The 13201-nt window shown below is 39.7% G+C and overlaps 1 protein-coding gene across 2 annotated transcripts in view; it reads left to right on the plus strand.

Annotated features, from left to right (window-relative positions):
* The window catches only part of znf236 (zinc finger protein 236), a 52218-nt gene that overhangs the window by 19229 nt on the left and 19788 nt on the right, over positions 1-13201 (plus strand). For both annotated transcript variants that reach the window (XM_019264926.2, XM_019264927.2), the window contains exons 13-22: positions 1215-1475; positions 1657-1889; positions 2762-2863; positions 4116-4258; positions 5505-5608; positions 7948-8099; positions 9386-9562; positions 9850-10159; positions 11034-11137; positions 11990-12427. In XM_019264926.2, the coding sequence (XP_019120471.1) occupies positions 1215-1475; positions 1657-1889; positions 2762-2863; positions 4116-4258; positions 5505-5608; positions 7948-8099; positions 9386-9562; positions 9850-10159; positions 11034-11137; positions 11990-12427 (2024 nt within the window). The remainder of the gene's footprint in view (positions 1-1214; positions 1476-1656; positions 1890-2761; positions 2864-4115; positions 4259-5504; positions 5609-7947; positions 8100-9385; positions 9563-9849; positions 10160-11033; positions 11138-11989; positions 12428-13201) is intronic.

A 13201-nucleotide genomic window follows, 5' to 3' on the forward strand; every position in this document is an offset into this window, starting at 1 on the left:
TGAACGTTGTATTGGTGGATAATGTAATAAAATAGAGGCATTCAAACAGAAAACAAAAGGGACCAAGGATCAAGCCTTGGGGAACACCAATATAGCTCAAGAGCTACCAAGGAGGGGCATCACCAACAACTACTGGTTCTGTTTGACAAGTATAACTTAGACCGGCCTAAGGAAGTATCCCAGGTACCAACGTTTTGATTGTGGGAATGTCTTTCCAGCAAAAGTTTTACTTCAATATTTGTCCAAGAGAGGGAAAGTTTACTGTATGTGTCAGAGAATGGCTTCACCTGTACCATTGGGTTTAATAGATGTTTGTGTTCAAGAGGGCTACAAATCTCTTGAATCTGTTCTAAATGATTCCTTCGAACTTAACCCAGGTAATAATCATGTCAGTGAACTGCAAAGAATATTTCTCATCTTGGAAAGTTTACTTTAGCTTAGGACTTAAGCTCATCGACAGTCAGCAGTTAGAGTGGAGGAAAACACCTAGCAAGAAAAGACATGTTGACAGAGGTGATTAATTTGGTGTGTGAATGTACCAAGAGAGATGAGATGAAATCGATGCAAGACCGGAGAGGCTGAGGAGAAAGAGTAGAGTAGCGAGCAGATGGATAAAGGAGAAGCAGCTGGATGGTGTTCAACTTTTGTCAGGCAAGCACACTCATTATTGCAAATCCAATACTGTATTTAAAGGCCCTTTCGAGATATGTACCTTCTTTCAATGCTTGACATAAATTAACCGTGCAAGGACTCAAACTTAAACTAACTTTAAAATGCCCTGTCAGACATGCATAAAGTAGAACATTGAAAGAGGACTAAGAATGAGCAGCATTGCATCATAAACATTCAGCCACTCCAATCTATAATCTCGGATGAACTCTCTAGCCTCTGCATTATGGCAGACTCACAGTGTTTTACTTTATTTTAATATTGGGAGGTAATTGTAAATATTGGAGCTGTCATCCTTGAAAGAGTCTCGCCTCCTTATTTATCTTCTTTGTTGGCAGGTTTAGATTAAACTCATAGCTCAAACAGTGGATCCATATCTGCCATTAGTGACAGTTCCACTGATTCATGGATGAACCTGGAATTTAAAATTATTTTAAATCACTTCAATTCAAAATGTCAGCATTAGCTTTCCGACTTCAAACAAAACACTAAAACTGTTGTTTTAGGGCAAAGTACCTGAGTTTGTCATCCTTTTATCACCCCAGGTCTCATACAGGAGAAAGGCCCTACAAGTGTGTGCAGTGTAGTCGGGGGTTTGCCTCCTCAGGAGTCCTCAAAGCTCACATCAGGACCCACTCAGGCCTAAAGGCATACAAGTGCCTGATGTGCGACACCACGTTCACCACCAGTGGCAGCCTGCGACGACACATGACCACCCACAGTGACCTGCGACCTTACATGTGCCCCTACTGCCAGAAGACCTTCAAGTCATCACCCAACTGCAGGAAGCACATGAAGACACACAGGTTTGTACTTTGTCAGTCGGCTTTTCTGTGGCTGTTTTGAATGTACTTTGGAGCATCAAGCATGTAGTGACATGGAAGTCATATATAAAGCAGAAAGTGAATATATAATGTATAAAAAATACAAATGCATCAATCACTATTTTACATTTAAGATTCTGTCTTCCTTGTTCTGCCAAACCAGGTATGAACTGGCCCAGCAACTGCAGCCCCAGTCAACAGAGGACCACTTAGGAGGGGGCGCTGTGGCCCACGATATCCAGGTGGAAATAGAGGGAGATTCCCTCCAGCAACCACCTGCTACCTCGGCAGAGCAGCAAAGCATGCTGGGGCTGGGACAGACAGAGGTGGTGAATGGAAGTCAACAAGTGACACTGGAGGCACCGCTGACTGACCAACCGCTCGTTCAAGGAGAAGGTAAGCAGAGGGGTGACCAGGGGCGGGACACCATGGATGTCATTACTGAGCAGGCCTATCAGGTACAGGTCGAGGGCCACTGGACCAAAGCAGCTGTATAAAGTGACTGTAGCATTTCTTGTTGGAAAGTCCGACCACCATCCAAGCGACCACAAAGGGATATGTGGCATCTTATTTAAACTTCTACTTGAAATTTTTAAAGAGATGTTTGTATGATTTTGTTAAAATGAAATTTCTGGCTTTCTGTAAAGAGCATAAATAGGAAACCTCTCAAACCACTCTTGGGCTGAGTACACTCCCTCCTGTGCAGCTCCAGCACTTTGAGGAAGGTAATAGCATGGCAATCTAACTACAAGGACGGGGACCTGGTCTCTGAGAGAGAGAGGTCATCACTGTCCTCCAGAACCAAGCAGATAAACCTATTTGATCTCTGAAAGCTCCATATTTCTCATAATTAACTTTGTGTGATTGCCTTGGAACTGGCCTTCATAGAACACTAAATTACCTCAGTTTTAAAATGCATTGTCCTATTCAGTACGTTTGACCTCAGTTATCTATATTTCATGACATTTTAATAATGCATAGACTGGAATTTATCCTACATTCAAAGGATGTACAGTGTTCAAATTTAAATGAGGAGACACAGAGTGCACTGTTTTTATAATGTTCCCAACACATGCAGCAATGAGCTAGACCCAATCTAATGCTTTCTTTTTTCTTTTTTGTTTTCACAGTACTAAAAGAGTTATTGTTGTTACGCACCTCAGTTTGTTTAATATACGCAGTTATTTCCACACGTGATTGATTAGTGTCTTTGTGACTTCTACACTAAGCTGTTGTATTGCTGTGCATCTTTTCCTCCGCTGTGCCAGACTCGTATGTGACGACCCAGCATGCTTTGCCTCAAAATATCAGCCAGTTCGAGACACCTGCACTCCCTCAGCCTGGCTTTGATCAGCAAACTCTAACTCAAGGTACAGACACACACATTTTTTGTCTCAATCATTTCACTCACACAGGCTTTTTCATCCTGGATTTTCTTTCACAGAAATATACTATTGAGTGTGTGTTTATATAGGACTAAGAAATAGGACATTTGAAATGTTCTTGTGAATAGATAATGAGCTGTACAGTAGCAAGTAATTCCACTGGTTACCCTGCAGTGTTTCTTGCTGCAGTTAATTGAGTGTGCTGTGAGCAAATGTTGTCCCCAAGAAACCATATTTGTCATGAAATCTTTCACTTTAGGTTTTCATTAAAAATAAATCAAATAAAAACATTGATCACAGAATAAACTTTCTTTCAGCTTCACTAGTCTGACAAATGAGTCAGCAGGAAAAAGACTCAATTCCCACAGCAAACAGAACATTTGGTTGTAATTTGGTCGTATTAGATATACCATATGTGAAAGCCTCTCTCAGTTTCTGCTTTTAATCCATTGTAGTGCTCTCTATAGTTGCTACTTTACTCCCACCAACTAACGTTGGCAGCCTGTATCCTGTGGCATCAGAATGGCAGAATCTGGGCGGTGGCTGCATGCAGCATTGCAGGCTGACAGCAAAAATCTGTCAGGCACATCTACCTTCTACTTATTATGAGAAACGCAGCTCATATTTAAACCCCCAGAATACTAATCCCATTTGTATTGCATTTGGTTAATTTGGTTTGCTTCATGTGGGAAAGCCTTATTGTCTTGTTATTTATTAACATATTGTATTTTCTCACACCAGTCACTTATCACAGAGTCTCATTTGGTGAATTGACGCAGCTCCAAGTTCACAGGTGCTCGCGCTGTGCTTCATTTGAGGCTCACATACTGAGTCTGCAGCAAAATGAATAGCTCTTAAGCTGCCACACAATGTATGAATAATGAGCCCAAAGAATGCCAACTGTTAGCATTATGCCTGGTAAAAATCACGAAAAGGAGCTTTGGACTGTTTCCTTCTGTGGATTATGTAGCAGTTACTTTTGTTTTGTAGAATCTGAAAGCTCTGTTTGGTTGAATACATATTTGTAAATTTCATCTATATTGAAAACAGTTATATTTAGACTGAACATTGAAATACAAACTCACCTCATAACTTAAGATAAATAACTTAACCTGTCCATAAATCTCTGATGAAAAAAACGTTCTTACGGACTCGAAAGATTTAAAGTTTTTGAGAACAAACAAGCTGGATCGTGTCTTTTTAAAGAGACTGGTTATTCTCTGTTGGCTTCCTTCAGGCTTTACCATCACTGAATCGACTTACAGTCAGCCACAGTTCTCCACTGTTCAGCAGCTGCAGGATTCCAGCACCCTCGAGTCTCAGGCCCTGTCTTCCAGCTATCACCCACCGAATCTGCTCCACGTTTCCAGTGCTGAGGTGGTGAGTCAAGGGCCTCTGAGTGTGCCCTTAGCCTTCACATTCATCTGGACTTGAAGTCTCAAATTAAAAAATATATTTTCACAGTGTCAGGATAATTTTTCTGTAATGGTATTTAAGGCTTCTGTACAGTATGGTTCCATAGTACACAATATTATTATTATGTATATTCTGGAGTAGCTGCATGCAATTTTTAGAACTGACTTTAAAATAATTGAAAATATAATTTTAAAAAAGTACAATGCAGTGGAATATCTGGAGATTTTGCTTGATTAATGGCCTCCCTGAATCATTAATTGTGTAGAACACTGGGGATCCTGTTGTGTTTTTATGTAATTGTTTTTTAATTCTCCTTATTTCCTTTTTTTTCATTTGTCGTTTTTCTAACAACTATCTTAAATAACATAATGTGAATTGTTTATTTGTAGAACAGAGGATATTAAACTTAATATAATTAGCAATTTTAAAACATTTTGGGAAATATTTCTTGTTAGAATTAGATGAGAAGATTTATACTCCCCTTAGATTAGCTTATTTTAGCATTAACATTGAAGGCTGTCTCTCTCTCTCTCTCTCTCTCTCTCTCTCAAAAAAAAAAGCCTACTAATAATTAAAGATCCCATAAATAGTTTCTTAATTGATGAACACTCTGTAGCAAGTATTTTTAGTACATCAAGCCAAAACTTGTGTATTCTCATGAAACGGTCCTGCAATAAATCCAGAAAGTCATTTTGGAGGATCACTGAGATAAATGTGGACATGAGTAGACACCTCTCAGTATAATACAGAACAGTTTAACAGCACCACAAAGTGCAGCTTTCAAAACAAACAGTTCCTGTCGAGACAGATCACTAAGTAGAAAACAAAATGTGATTAATATGAAGAGAGAGGAAGTTTGATTTAATAAGACAGGAAGAAAGTTTTTTTTTATGGATAAACTGTTGTTTGTCAAGTCGTAGTACTTTCTTGGTATTTCTGTTTGAGTGTGGATTAAACAAACAAGAAACCAGTGTTCATTCAAGAGCTTCCGAGCTGCCAGATAGGCAGGCTAGCGTGTCTCTCCTGCATCAAGTCTTTATGCTAAACTAAGCTAAATGCCATCTGACTATAGCTACAACATTAACATGCAAATGTGAGAGTGAAATAGATCTTCTCCAGTAACTCAGCAAATAATAACATTTCCCAACAGAAGACGTACCTGAATCAAACATAACACACTTGATACTAACAAAGTCCTTCTTTCATTTAGACAAACGGGCTTATGCAGCAGAGCAGTCAAGCCGAGCTTCAGCTGACTACTGAAACGCAGGACTACCAGGACGACAGTGAAGACAACAGCAAGAGAGCCTACAGGTTTAAATCTGACTCGTTTCTTTTGTGTGTGCATGTCCATGTGTGTACATAGTGGTATGTGTGGCTTCAGAAAGTGCTCCCACCACCTCACGTTTTAACTTCCAACCCTTCGTAAAAGCATCAGTCCTGGTAATTACAGCTTGAGGTCTTCTGGGTCTTCCTCTGCTATCTTTGCACACCTGCATTTCTCCAAAGTAATTTCTGCCTTTCTTTCTTAAAAATCCTTTCACCCTCTTTCATCCTCTGCAGTGATTTTCCCATAACTGCTCCTTGTCGAGTGATTTGAGTTGTCCTGAGAGAGAAAAAAAAAATCTAACAAATCTTTGCCAATTCTGATGTTTTCTTAACGCTTTTTCTCTCTAGTTGTCAAACCTCCTGATGGCTCGATGTAGTAACAGCTAGCACGGTATTAACCATGCGATGAAAAGTGCCTGTTTTTCACTAACGTCTTTGGCACTCAAGTCAGCGTTAGATTTTAGTTTCATCACCAGAAAATCTTTTTTGCTCTCTTTGACTACTTTGAGAGCAGTTTGGCAAACTCCAGGTAACTCAGGAGAGTTCTGTCTATTTATTTCACCATTTAGGTTGATTGCACCGCTCCACTCTGGCTCACACCAGATGGGCCCCAGTGCAGCAGCGACCATTTCCTCTGAACACTTTCTTCTTTGTCTTTTCTCTTGCCATTTTGTGGTCAAGCTACTGGTTGCATATTTTTATCACTCACTATTGAACTCCCTCCACCTTCTATGCCAACATAATGTAACCGTAGCCTAATGTTCACCCACAATTCAGTACAAGAAATTGCAACACAATGACATAGATGTACAATTTTACAATCAACATTTGTGAACTATAATTTTGATGCAGAATCAGTCATTTTAACATCTCTGGTCACAGAACCTAAATACTGAGACTTCAAGAAGTTTAGATAATGATTTACTGATTTACGGATGTTTTCATATTATTTTGCTGAGTCATTTCCTTCTTGTTTACCGGTTTGCTGGTTTTTATTTTCCCCTCATTGGAGTGATTGCATTGTGTATTTCTGCTCTATAATATCTAAACAGTCTCATAGCAGCACCATCATAAAGACTGAGCCTGGGGAAATACAAGGCATTGTTTACAGCAGCCACAACGACTTTGCCTTTAATAACTTTACCTGCCTTTGTTATCAGCGTCTTTCATTCCAAACGCGTACCAAGATAAAGCAAGAGCATTTAGACACATGCCCCAGAGAGTCATGTTTGTCCATGTAACTGATGCATCTCCTCAAATACAGTCCTTTAATCATTTCTGTGTGTATGTCAGACCTACCAAAACATTTTTTAAACATATTGCACACTATTGTACAAGGCTGGTCAGAGAAAGAGTCAAGTTGATCTTTTTACAAATTTATTTTAAATTTAATTCAGGAGATTTGACTAGGATGAAATAAATAATCTTACATTCGATGCATCAGCCCTAATTGGACAGTTCCCTGCTAGCAATGTACTGCTCTGACAAGAGGGAACCTTGGAGAGGAACAGCAAAAAAAAAATTTTTTATCATTCTCACACGTGTAATGTTTTCATCCCTGACACCAGCTTTAATATTTGTGCAGGTCTAGTGAAGATAGATGGTAAATATGGAGCTGGTTTCTTACCCTGCAGAAACTTTGTCATTGAAAGTTCATGTTAACAGAAAGGAAACACACACGCACACACGCACACACGCACACACACCCACACACACACACACACACACACAGGAGTGTTACTTATTGAGGAGAGTCTGGTTTCTAATTTGGTCATCAAGTTGAATGAAAACAGTGCTGAATCACACACCAAAGCTTCGGCCAAAACTACGATTTATTTATTTATTTTTTTCCTTTTTTCCTTCGACATGGATACAAGTCAAGGTGTATTCACTGTTTCCAGACATCACACAGCATATTTAACACATGCTCATACCTACCCATGCAACAAACAAAACCTTTTTTCCACCTAGCAGCTGCTTTGGGGACTGTGGACACACAGCAAAAGGCTTATCATTTTTACTGAGTCATTACATCACGTCACTTGGGTTTCGGTGGTGTTTATCATGAATCCTTCATAGAAAAGTTGGAAGCTGCTGAACAGATGGGTAGCATGAGAGATTTGGGATTAAAAGTAAACTACAAAGAAGTTGGATTGGGTTGCCTCATTACGTTTTTTGGAGCTTTCAACAATGCCCCTCATTGACCCAAAGCGTACAGACTAGTTAACTGCTCAGGTCTTTAATTTCATCATTAAATTTGGCATCTTCAGAGTGGTACTCTAAACAGCAGGCTTTTATTTATTTATTTTTTATTCCCTTTTCAGGTGCAATTGGTGTAACAAGGGCTTCAAAAAGTCGAGCCATCTGAAGCAGCACGTGCGCTCCCACACTGGGGAGAAACCATACAGATGTCCTCTCTGTGGACGAGCCTTTGTATCAGCTGGAGTGCTCAAGTCCCACCTCAATACGCACACAGGTGAGCTCACTTTATCCCACGTACTGAGAAATCTCCACGTCTTCCTAAATTAATTAGATTCAGCAAATTAAAAGCCTTCAAAGATCACGAATGCTATTGAATACATCATATTCAATTTTGAATATGTCATACCATTGTATTTAAATGGAATATTTAAATGATTAAATTACTATAAATTGTATTGCCTTATCTCCTGAAGCCTGGCCGCGCATTCCATTCATACACCGATTACAAATGAAAAAGTTTTAAAAGAAACTTGATGATACTTGAAGGCACTGTTACACCGTCTCTTCCCACTGTGCTGTCCAATCTTAAGGTAAATGAATAAGTAGAAAAAGGGAAATACTTATGGTTATACCATTAAAGGGAAAATGATTTAAATGAAGGTTTTACAAAGTAACTACAGTAAATGTATTGAAAACAAGTCTTCCTCCTGAAGATTAGAAAGGAACAAAATGTAACTTCTTCCCTCCCTATAATAATCCATCCATCCTCTAAATGCTATAGTTCTCTAGCTTGTGAATGTACAGTTTTATGAGGCTTTGATTATCCTAGAGGTCACAATAGGTCTTATACAGTGCGGTCAAGAGGTTTCAAAAATGGTCTCACTACGATGAGATGGCTACTAATTGAGATTAACATCATCACACATGAATGCAACGGGGCTCATCAAACCCAGTCTCACCTTTCCATTCATACCACATTTAATATTACACAATTCTAATACTGTTTAAGCACCCCAGTATGCAGCAATATGAAAATAAATACATGAAAATAACCCATTTATAATGCATGCAAAAACCTAATGGTTTAATTGTGCACAGCTGCATGGGATTTGCATAAAGAGGACATGTCTGTGATGGTCAGACTCATGGTTACTCATAAAAGCCATCTTGAGGTGAGATGTTAAAAGCATGGACATTTTACGCTGCCAAATTTTTGCCAAAATTCGGAGCATTACTCAGCCTCCTTTCCTGATAAGCAAGCATGGCATGGTTGGTACCATTGGATGTAATAATGTCGGCCACAGATGTCTGCATCCAAACAGAGTGGGAGAGGTTAAATAAGTACTTAAAGAATTAAAAGTAGCCACAGGCAAAGCTTGAACATTAACGTTTCTTTTTTAAGGACTTTAAATAAGCAGTGTATGAAAAGTTAAGGAAAGTTATCCAGTTCTATCTTCTGTTTTTTAAGTGCAATGCACTCTTTAAAAGTGAAATCACTGAAAAAAGTTTGACGTCTAACATTTCCTGTGAAACCCTGCCTTTCTCATCTCTCCCTGACAGGAGTGAAGCCCTTCAAGTGTAATGTTTGCGACGCCTCATTCACAACCAATGGCAGTCTGAACCGGCACATGATTATCCACATCAAGTCTTTCAAATGCTCCATGTGTGATGAGAGCTTCAGGACTAGCCTGCTGTGTAAAAAGCATATGAAGAAGGAGCATGCCGTGGAGGAACAAAGTGAGGACGGCTTATACTCATTCAGATGTTTCATACAGGAATGTGAAAAGGATTTTAAAAGGAAATGTAGAGTCAGCATGCAAAAGATTGATTTTTGTCTTTTTTTAAATTACTTTTTTTTTTTAAGTTGTTGTTTCTACATTACTGTTCTAAATAATTATCAAGCTGATTTTCTACTGTTTGTGTAAATCTTTACCCAAGTTGTAAATCTTTGCCTCAGTTTGAGCTGCTTAGCATGAAGTGTAACTGAAAGCCACACAGTGATAATAGACCCTAAATTCTCACAGTTATAGGACTGGAGAGTCAAGATGTCGAGGAAGAGGAGGAGGAGGAAGACGAAGACGAAGGAGAGCAAAAGACATCAAAGAGGAGGGGCTTGGAAATCATCACTTTCACCGAAGAGCAGGCGGCCGAGTTGGCGAAGGATCCCGGGGAGGAGGCCTCGGTGTCGGAGCGGATCCTTGCCCAGTCAGCGGCCGAGAGGGATCGAATCAGCGAGATCAAAGACAAGGCGGTGGAACTGGAAACAGAACCCAAGTTTGCCAACTGCTGCAATTTCTGCCCAAAAAGCTTCAAGAAGCCCAGTGACCTTGTCAGGTATATATCACACCTATCACACCCCCACAGACAAATTACAAATTACAGCGTGTGTGTGAAAGTTTATTTATTTGGAATACTACTTGACAAATTGTCAGAACAGGTTGAAAAATACTGGAACTGCCTTTCAAGTCTAATCATTACTACAGCATATGGTAGAAGTGGACTTGAGATTTCGAGGAGAAGTGTTGTCATCTTTTTCTGCCGTATGAACTGAGTTTTTTTTTTCTCTTGGATTTTGTCTTATGTAACGAGGCAGCCAAATCCTATAATCTCTCTTCAATGCAGACACTTAGTATAATCTTTCTCTCTGCTAATGCTCACTGTAATTTGCATTTCTTTTTAGAGGGTACATTTTATTGCAGTACTGTACCCATATAAATAAAACACACTTAATGGTAGAAAAACATGGGTTAGTAGATCATTCTGTGCAATTTACAGAGGCAGTTATTTGCCAGAGTTCCTAATTAAAGGTAAAAGGTGCAGAAATGCACGAGGTTACGTTTCTCAGTTATAATTTTAGAACTATCAGAAAACATTTTTGAATGATAAAACAGTTTGATTCAAGAGATAATTTTAGTGGTAGAAATAAATGATCTAAAAGCTGGTCCTTGTTGTTGACTTGACTTTTAACTGAGCTCTAACATTTCTTCTGTAAATAACTCAAATACTCATCAGTGAGCCAAATGTAACAACATGTAACATGTAACAACAACATTGGAAAAGGCATGAAAGGCATGAAATGGAGGAGTGCTCATGGGTAATAACCATTAAACACTGGTATGGCTGTATGCTTTATATAATAAAGCATAAAGATAAAGTTGCGCTCACTTTCCCATCAAAAGTCTCTTTATCCATCTGCTTCAATGTCTAGGCACATTCGGATCCATACAGGGGAGAGACCTTACAAGTGCGATGCATGCGGGAAGAGCTTTACGGTGAAATCTACCCTGGACTGCCATGTGAAGACGCACACAGGTTAGAGTCATCACTACAGTTTGTTATAAGAATAAGTACAAATGGTTGTGGAATCTCTGTAACTTTATTGTATTTAAAGAATACTTAAAACAAGACAGGACATTTCATCCCCAAATCAGAAAAGATTATATTTTGGAAAAGATGCTTTCTTGACTAAGATCAGAAGATCAATGCCGTCACCGTGTTTATACTATAAATGTAACGCTGCCACCAGCGGCAGGTTAGCTTAGCTTAGCATAAAGACTGGAAACAAAGGGAAACAGCTAGCCTGGCTCTGCCCAAAGGGAACAAGTGTTTGTTTAAGTTTAAAAACGACATGTTGTGGCTTTATGGGGGGTTATGGGAAATTATATGTTATGTTCACAGTAAAATAAGCAACATACAGAATGTTGTTAAGAGAGCTTTAGTGGTACTAGTAGGGCTTTTCTTTTTCTTTTAGCTGTTTCCAGTGTTTATGCTAAGCTAAGCTAACATGTTTAAAACATACAAAAAACAAGAACAAACTAGCTCCAAGTATTTCTTTAACAGGAAGTTATCAGAATGTGTTTTTTTAACTTTGCATGTGTTATTGAAACCTTGTTGAAGAAGAAAGAGTGAAATAAGATAAGATTAGATAAATAAGACATTCAGACGTCCTTACTTGATTGCAGACTCTTTGGGCTTTCATTCAAAGCTGTTCCATCAGACAGGTCCATCACTGCTATCTTGACAGATTTATAATTCACAAAGGACACAGAGGACTTCTGCGATCGTGACACAAAGAGACAAAAGTTGCCATAGGCAGGAGTTGTGATGGGTGCGGTTAGCTAAACATGACTCGTGTCTTTAACAGTCTCCGTCGTGTCTCTGCAGGTCAGAAACTGTTCAGCTGTCACATGTGCAACACCTCCTTCTCTACAAAGGGCAGCTTAAAGGTGCACATGCGCCTCCACACTGGCTCCAAGCCATTCAAATGTCCCTTCTGTGAACTCCGCTTCAGAACTTCAGGCCACCGCAAAACCCACATCCAGTGCCACTTCCGGCCGAGCAGCGACAGGAACAAATCCAAGCGGTCTGCCTCAGCCACAGGTCAAGCAAGTCAAGACCCAGGGACTGGGCAATCTGTGGCAGCGGGCCAGGGACAGCAGTCAGCAGCTTCAGAAGCTCTTCAACCTGTGGGTCTGCTACAAACGTCTAACTCTGATCCCAACATTTACCTCCCAGCCAATCAAGTCCTGACAGGGCAATTTGACCAGAATCTGCTGCAGCAAGGGCTGGTGGGACAGGCCATCTTGCCTGCCTCCATGTCAGGTAGGAATTGTGGGATGGTTCAATACACATACACTCATACATACACAGAGAAAAAAAATAGCTTGTAATCGATTGTGCAGAGTGGTAGAAGATAAGAACATTTGCATATTTTACTTTGTGGTGTAGAGCGCCATACTGAGGGGACAATTAGAGTCTGTTATAGTGTATTACGGTCAACAAGCATAATTTCAAGAGGATGAAATGACCCAAGACTCAGAATTTTATTATCCCGGAGAGTTACTTCACTGGGTTATGTATGACCCACCAACAACACATTTTATTGGCAGTTGGCACTTTGACTGATCGGAACAGACCGATGATTAATGCACTCGAGTTTGTGCGTGTAACTGAAAGCTGCAGGGATCATCATTTCCAGTGTCAGTCTTTTTTTCAATCAATTGGCAGCATCAACGCCGTTACTCGAGACGAGATGAATTTCTTTGCAGTGCTAGATGAGACCCATTCGCTGGAGGAAGAAGCTGGTTTATCACCACAAGCCACCTCTTGTTTTACCGCCTTTTCCTCCAATCACAGGATACTATCTCAACACAAATCTGCTTTTTCATCATCCCAAAATCCTCCAAAGAACCTCCAAACATTCACTTACGACCATCTCATAAACCATCCAGGTGTCACAGAAAGAAATATTGCTTTTCTGTAACAGGCTTTCACACTTCACTTTGACACAGCTGTAGTATGAAATTGGTAAAGGAAATGATGCCAAGGCTTGACATGGAAAGAGGATTTTCAGAATTCCTATTCAACAACAACTAA

The sequence above is a fragment of the Larimichthys crocea genome, chromosome XIII (assembly GCF_000972845.2).
Source record: "Larimichthys crocea isolate SSNF chromosome XIII, L_crocea_2.0, whole genome shotgun sequence".
Taxonomy (NCBI): Eukaryota; Metazoa; Chordata; class Actinopteri; family Sciaenidae; genus Larimichthys; species Larimichthys crocea.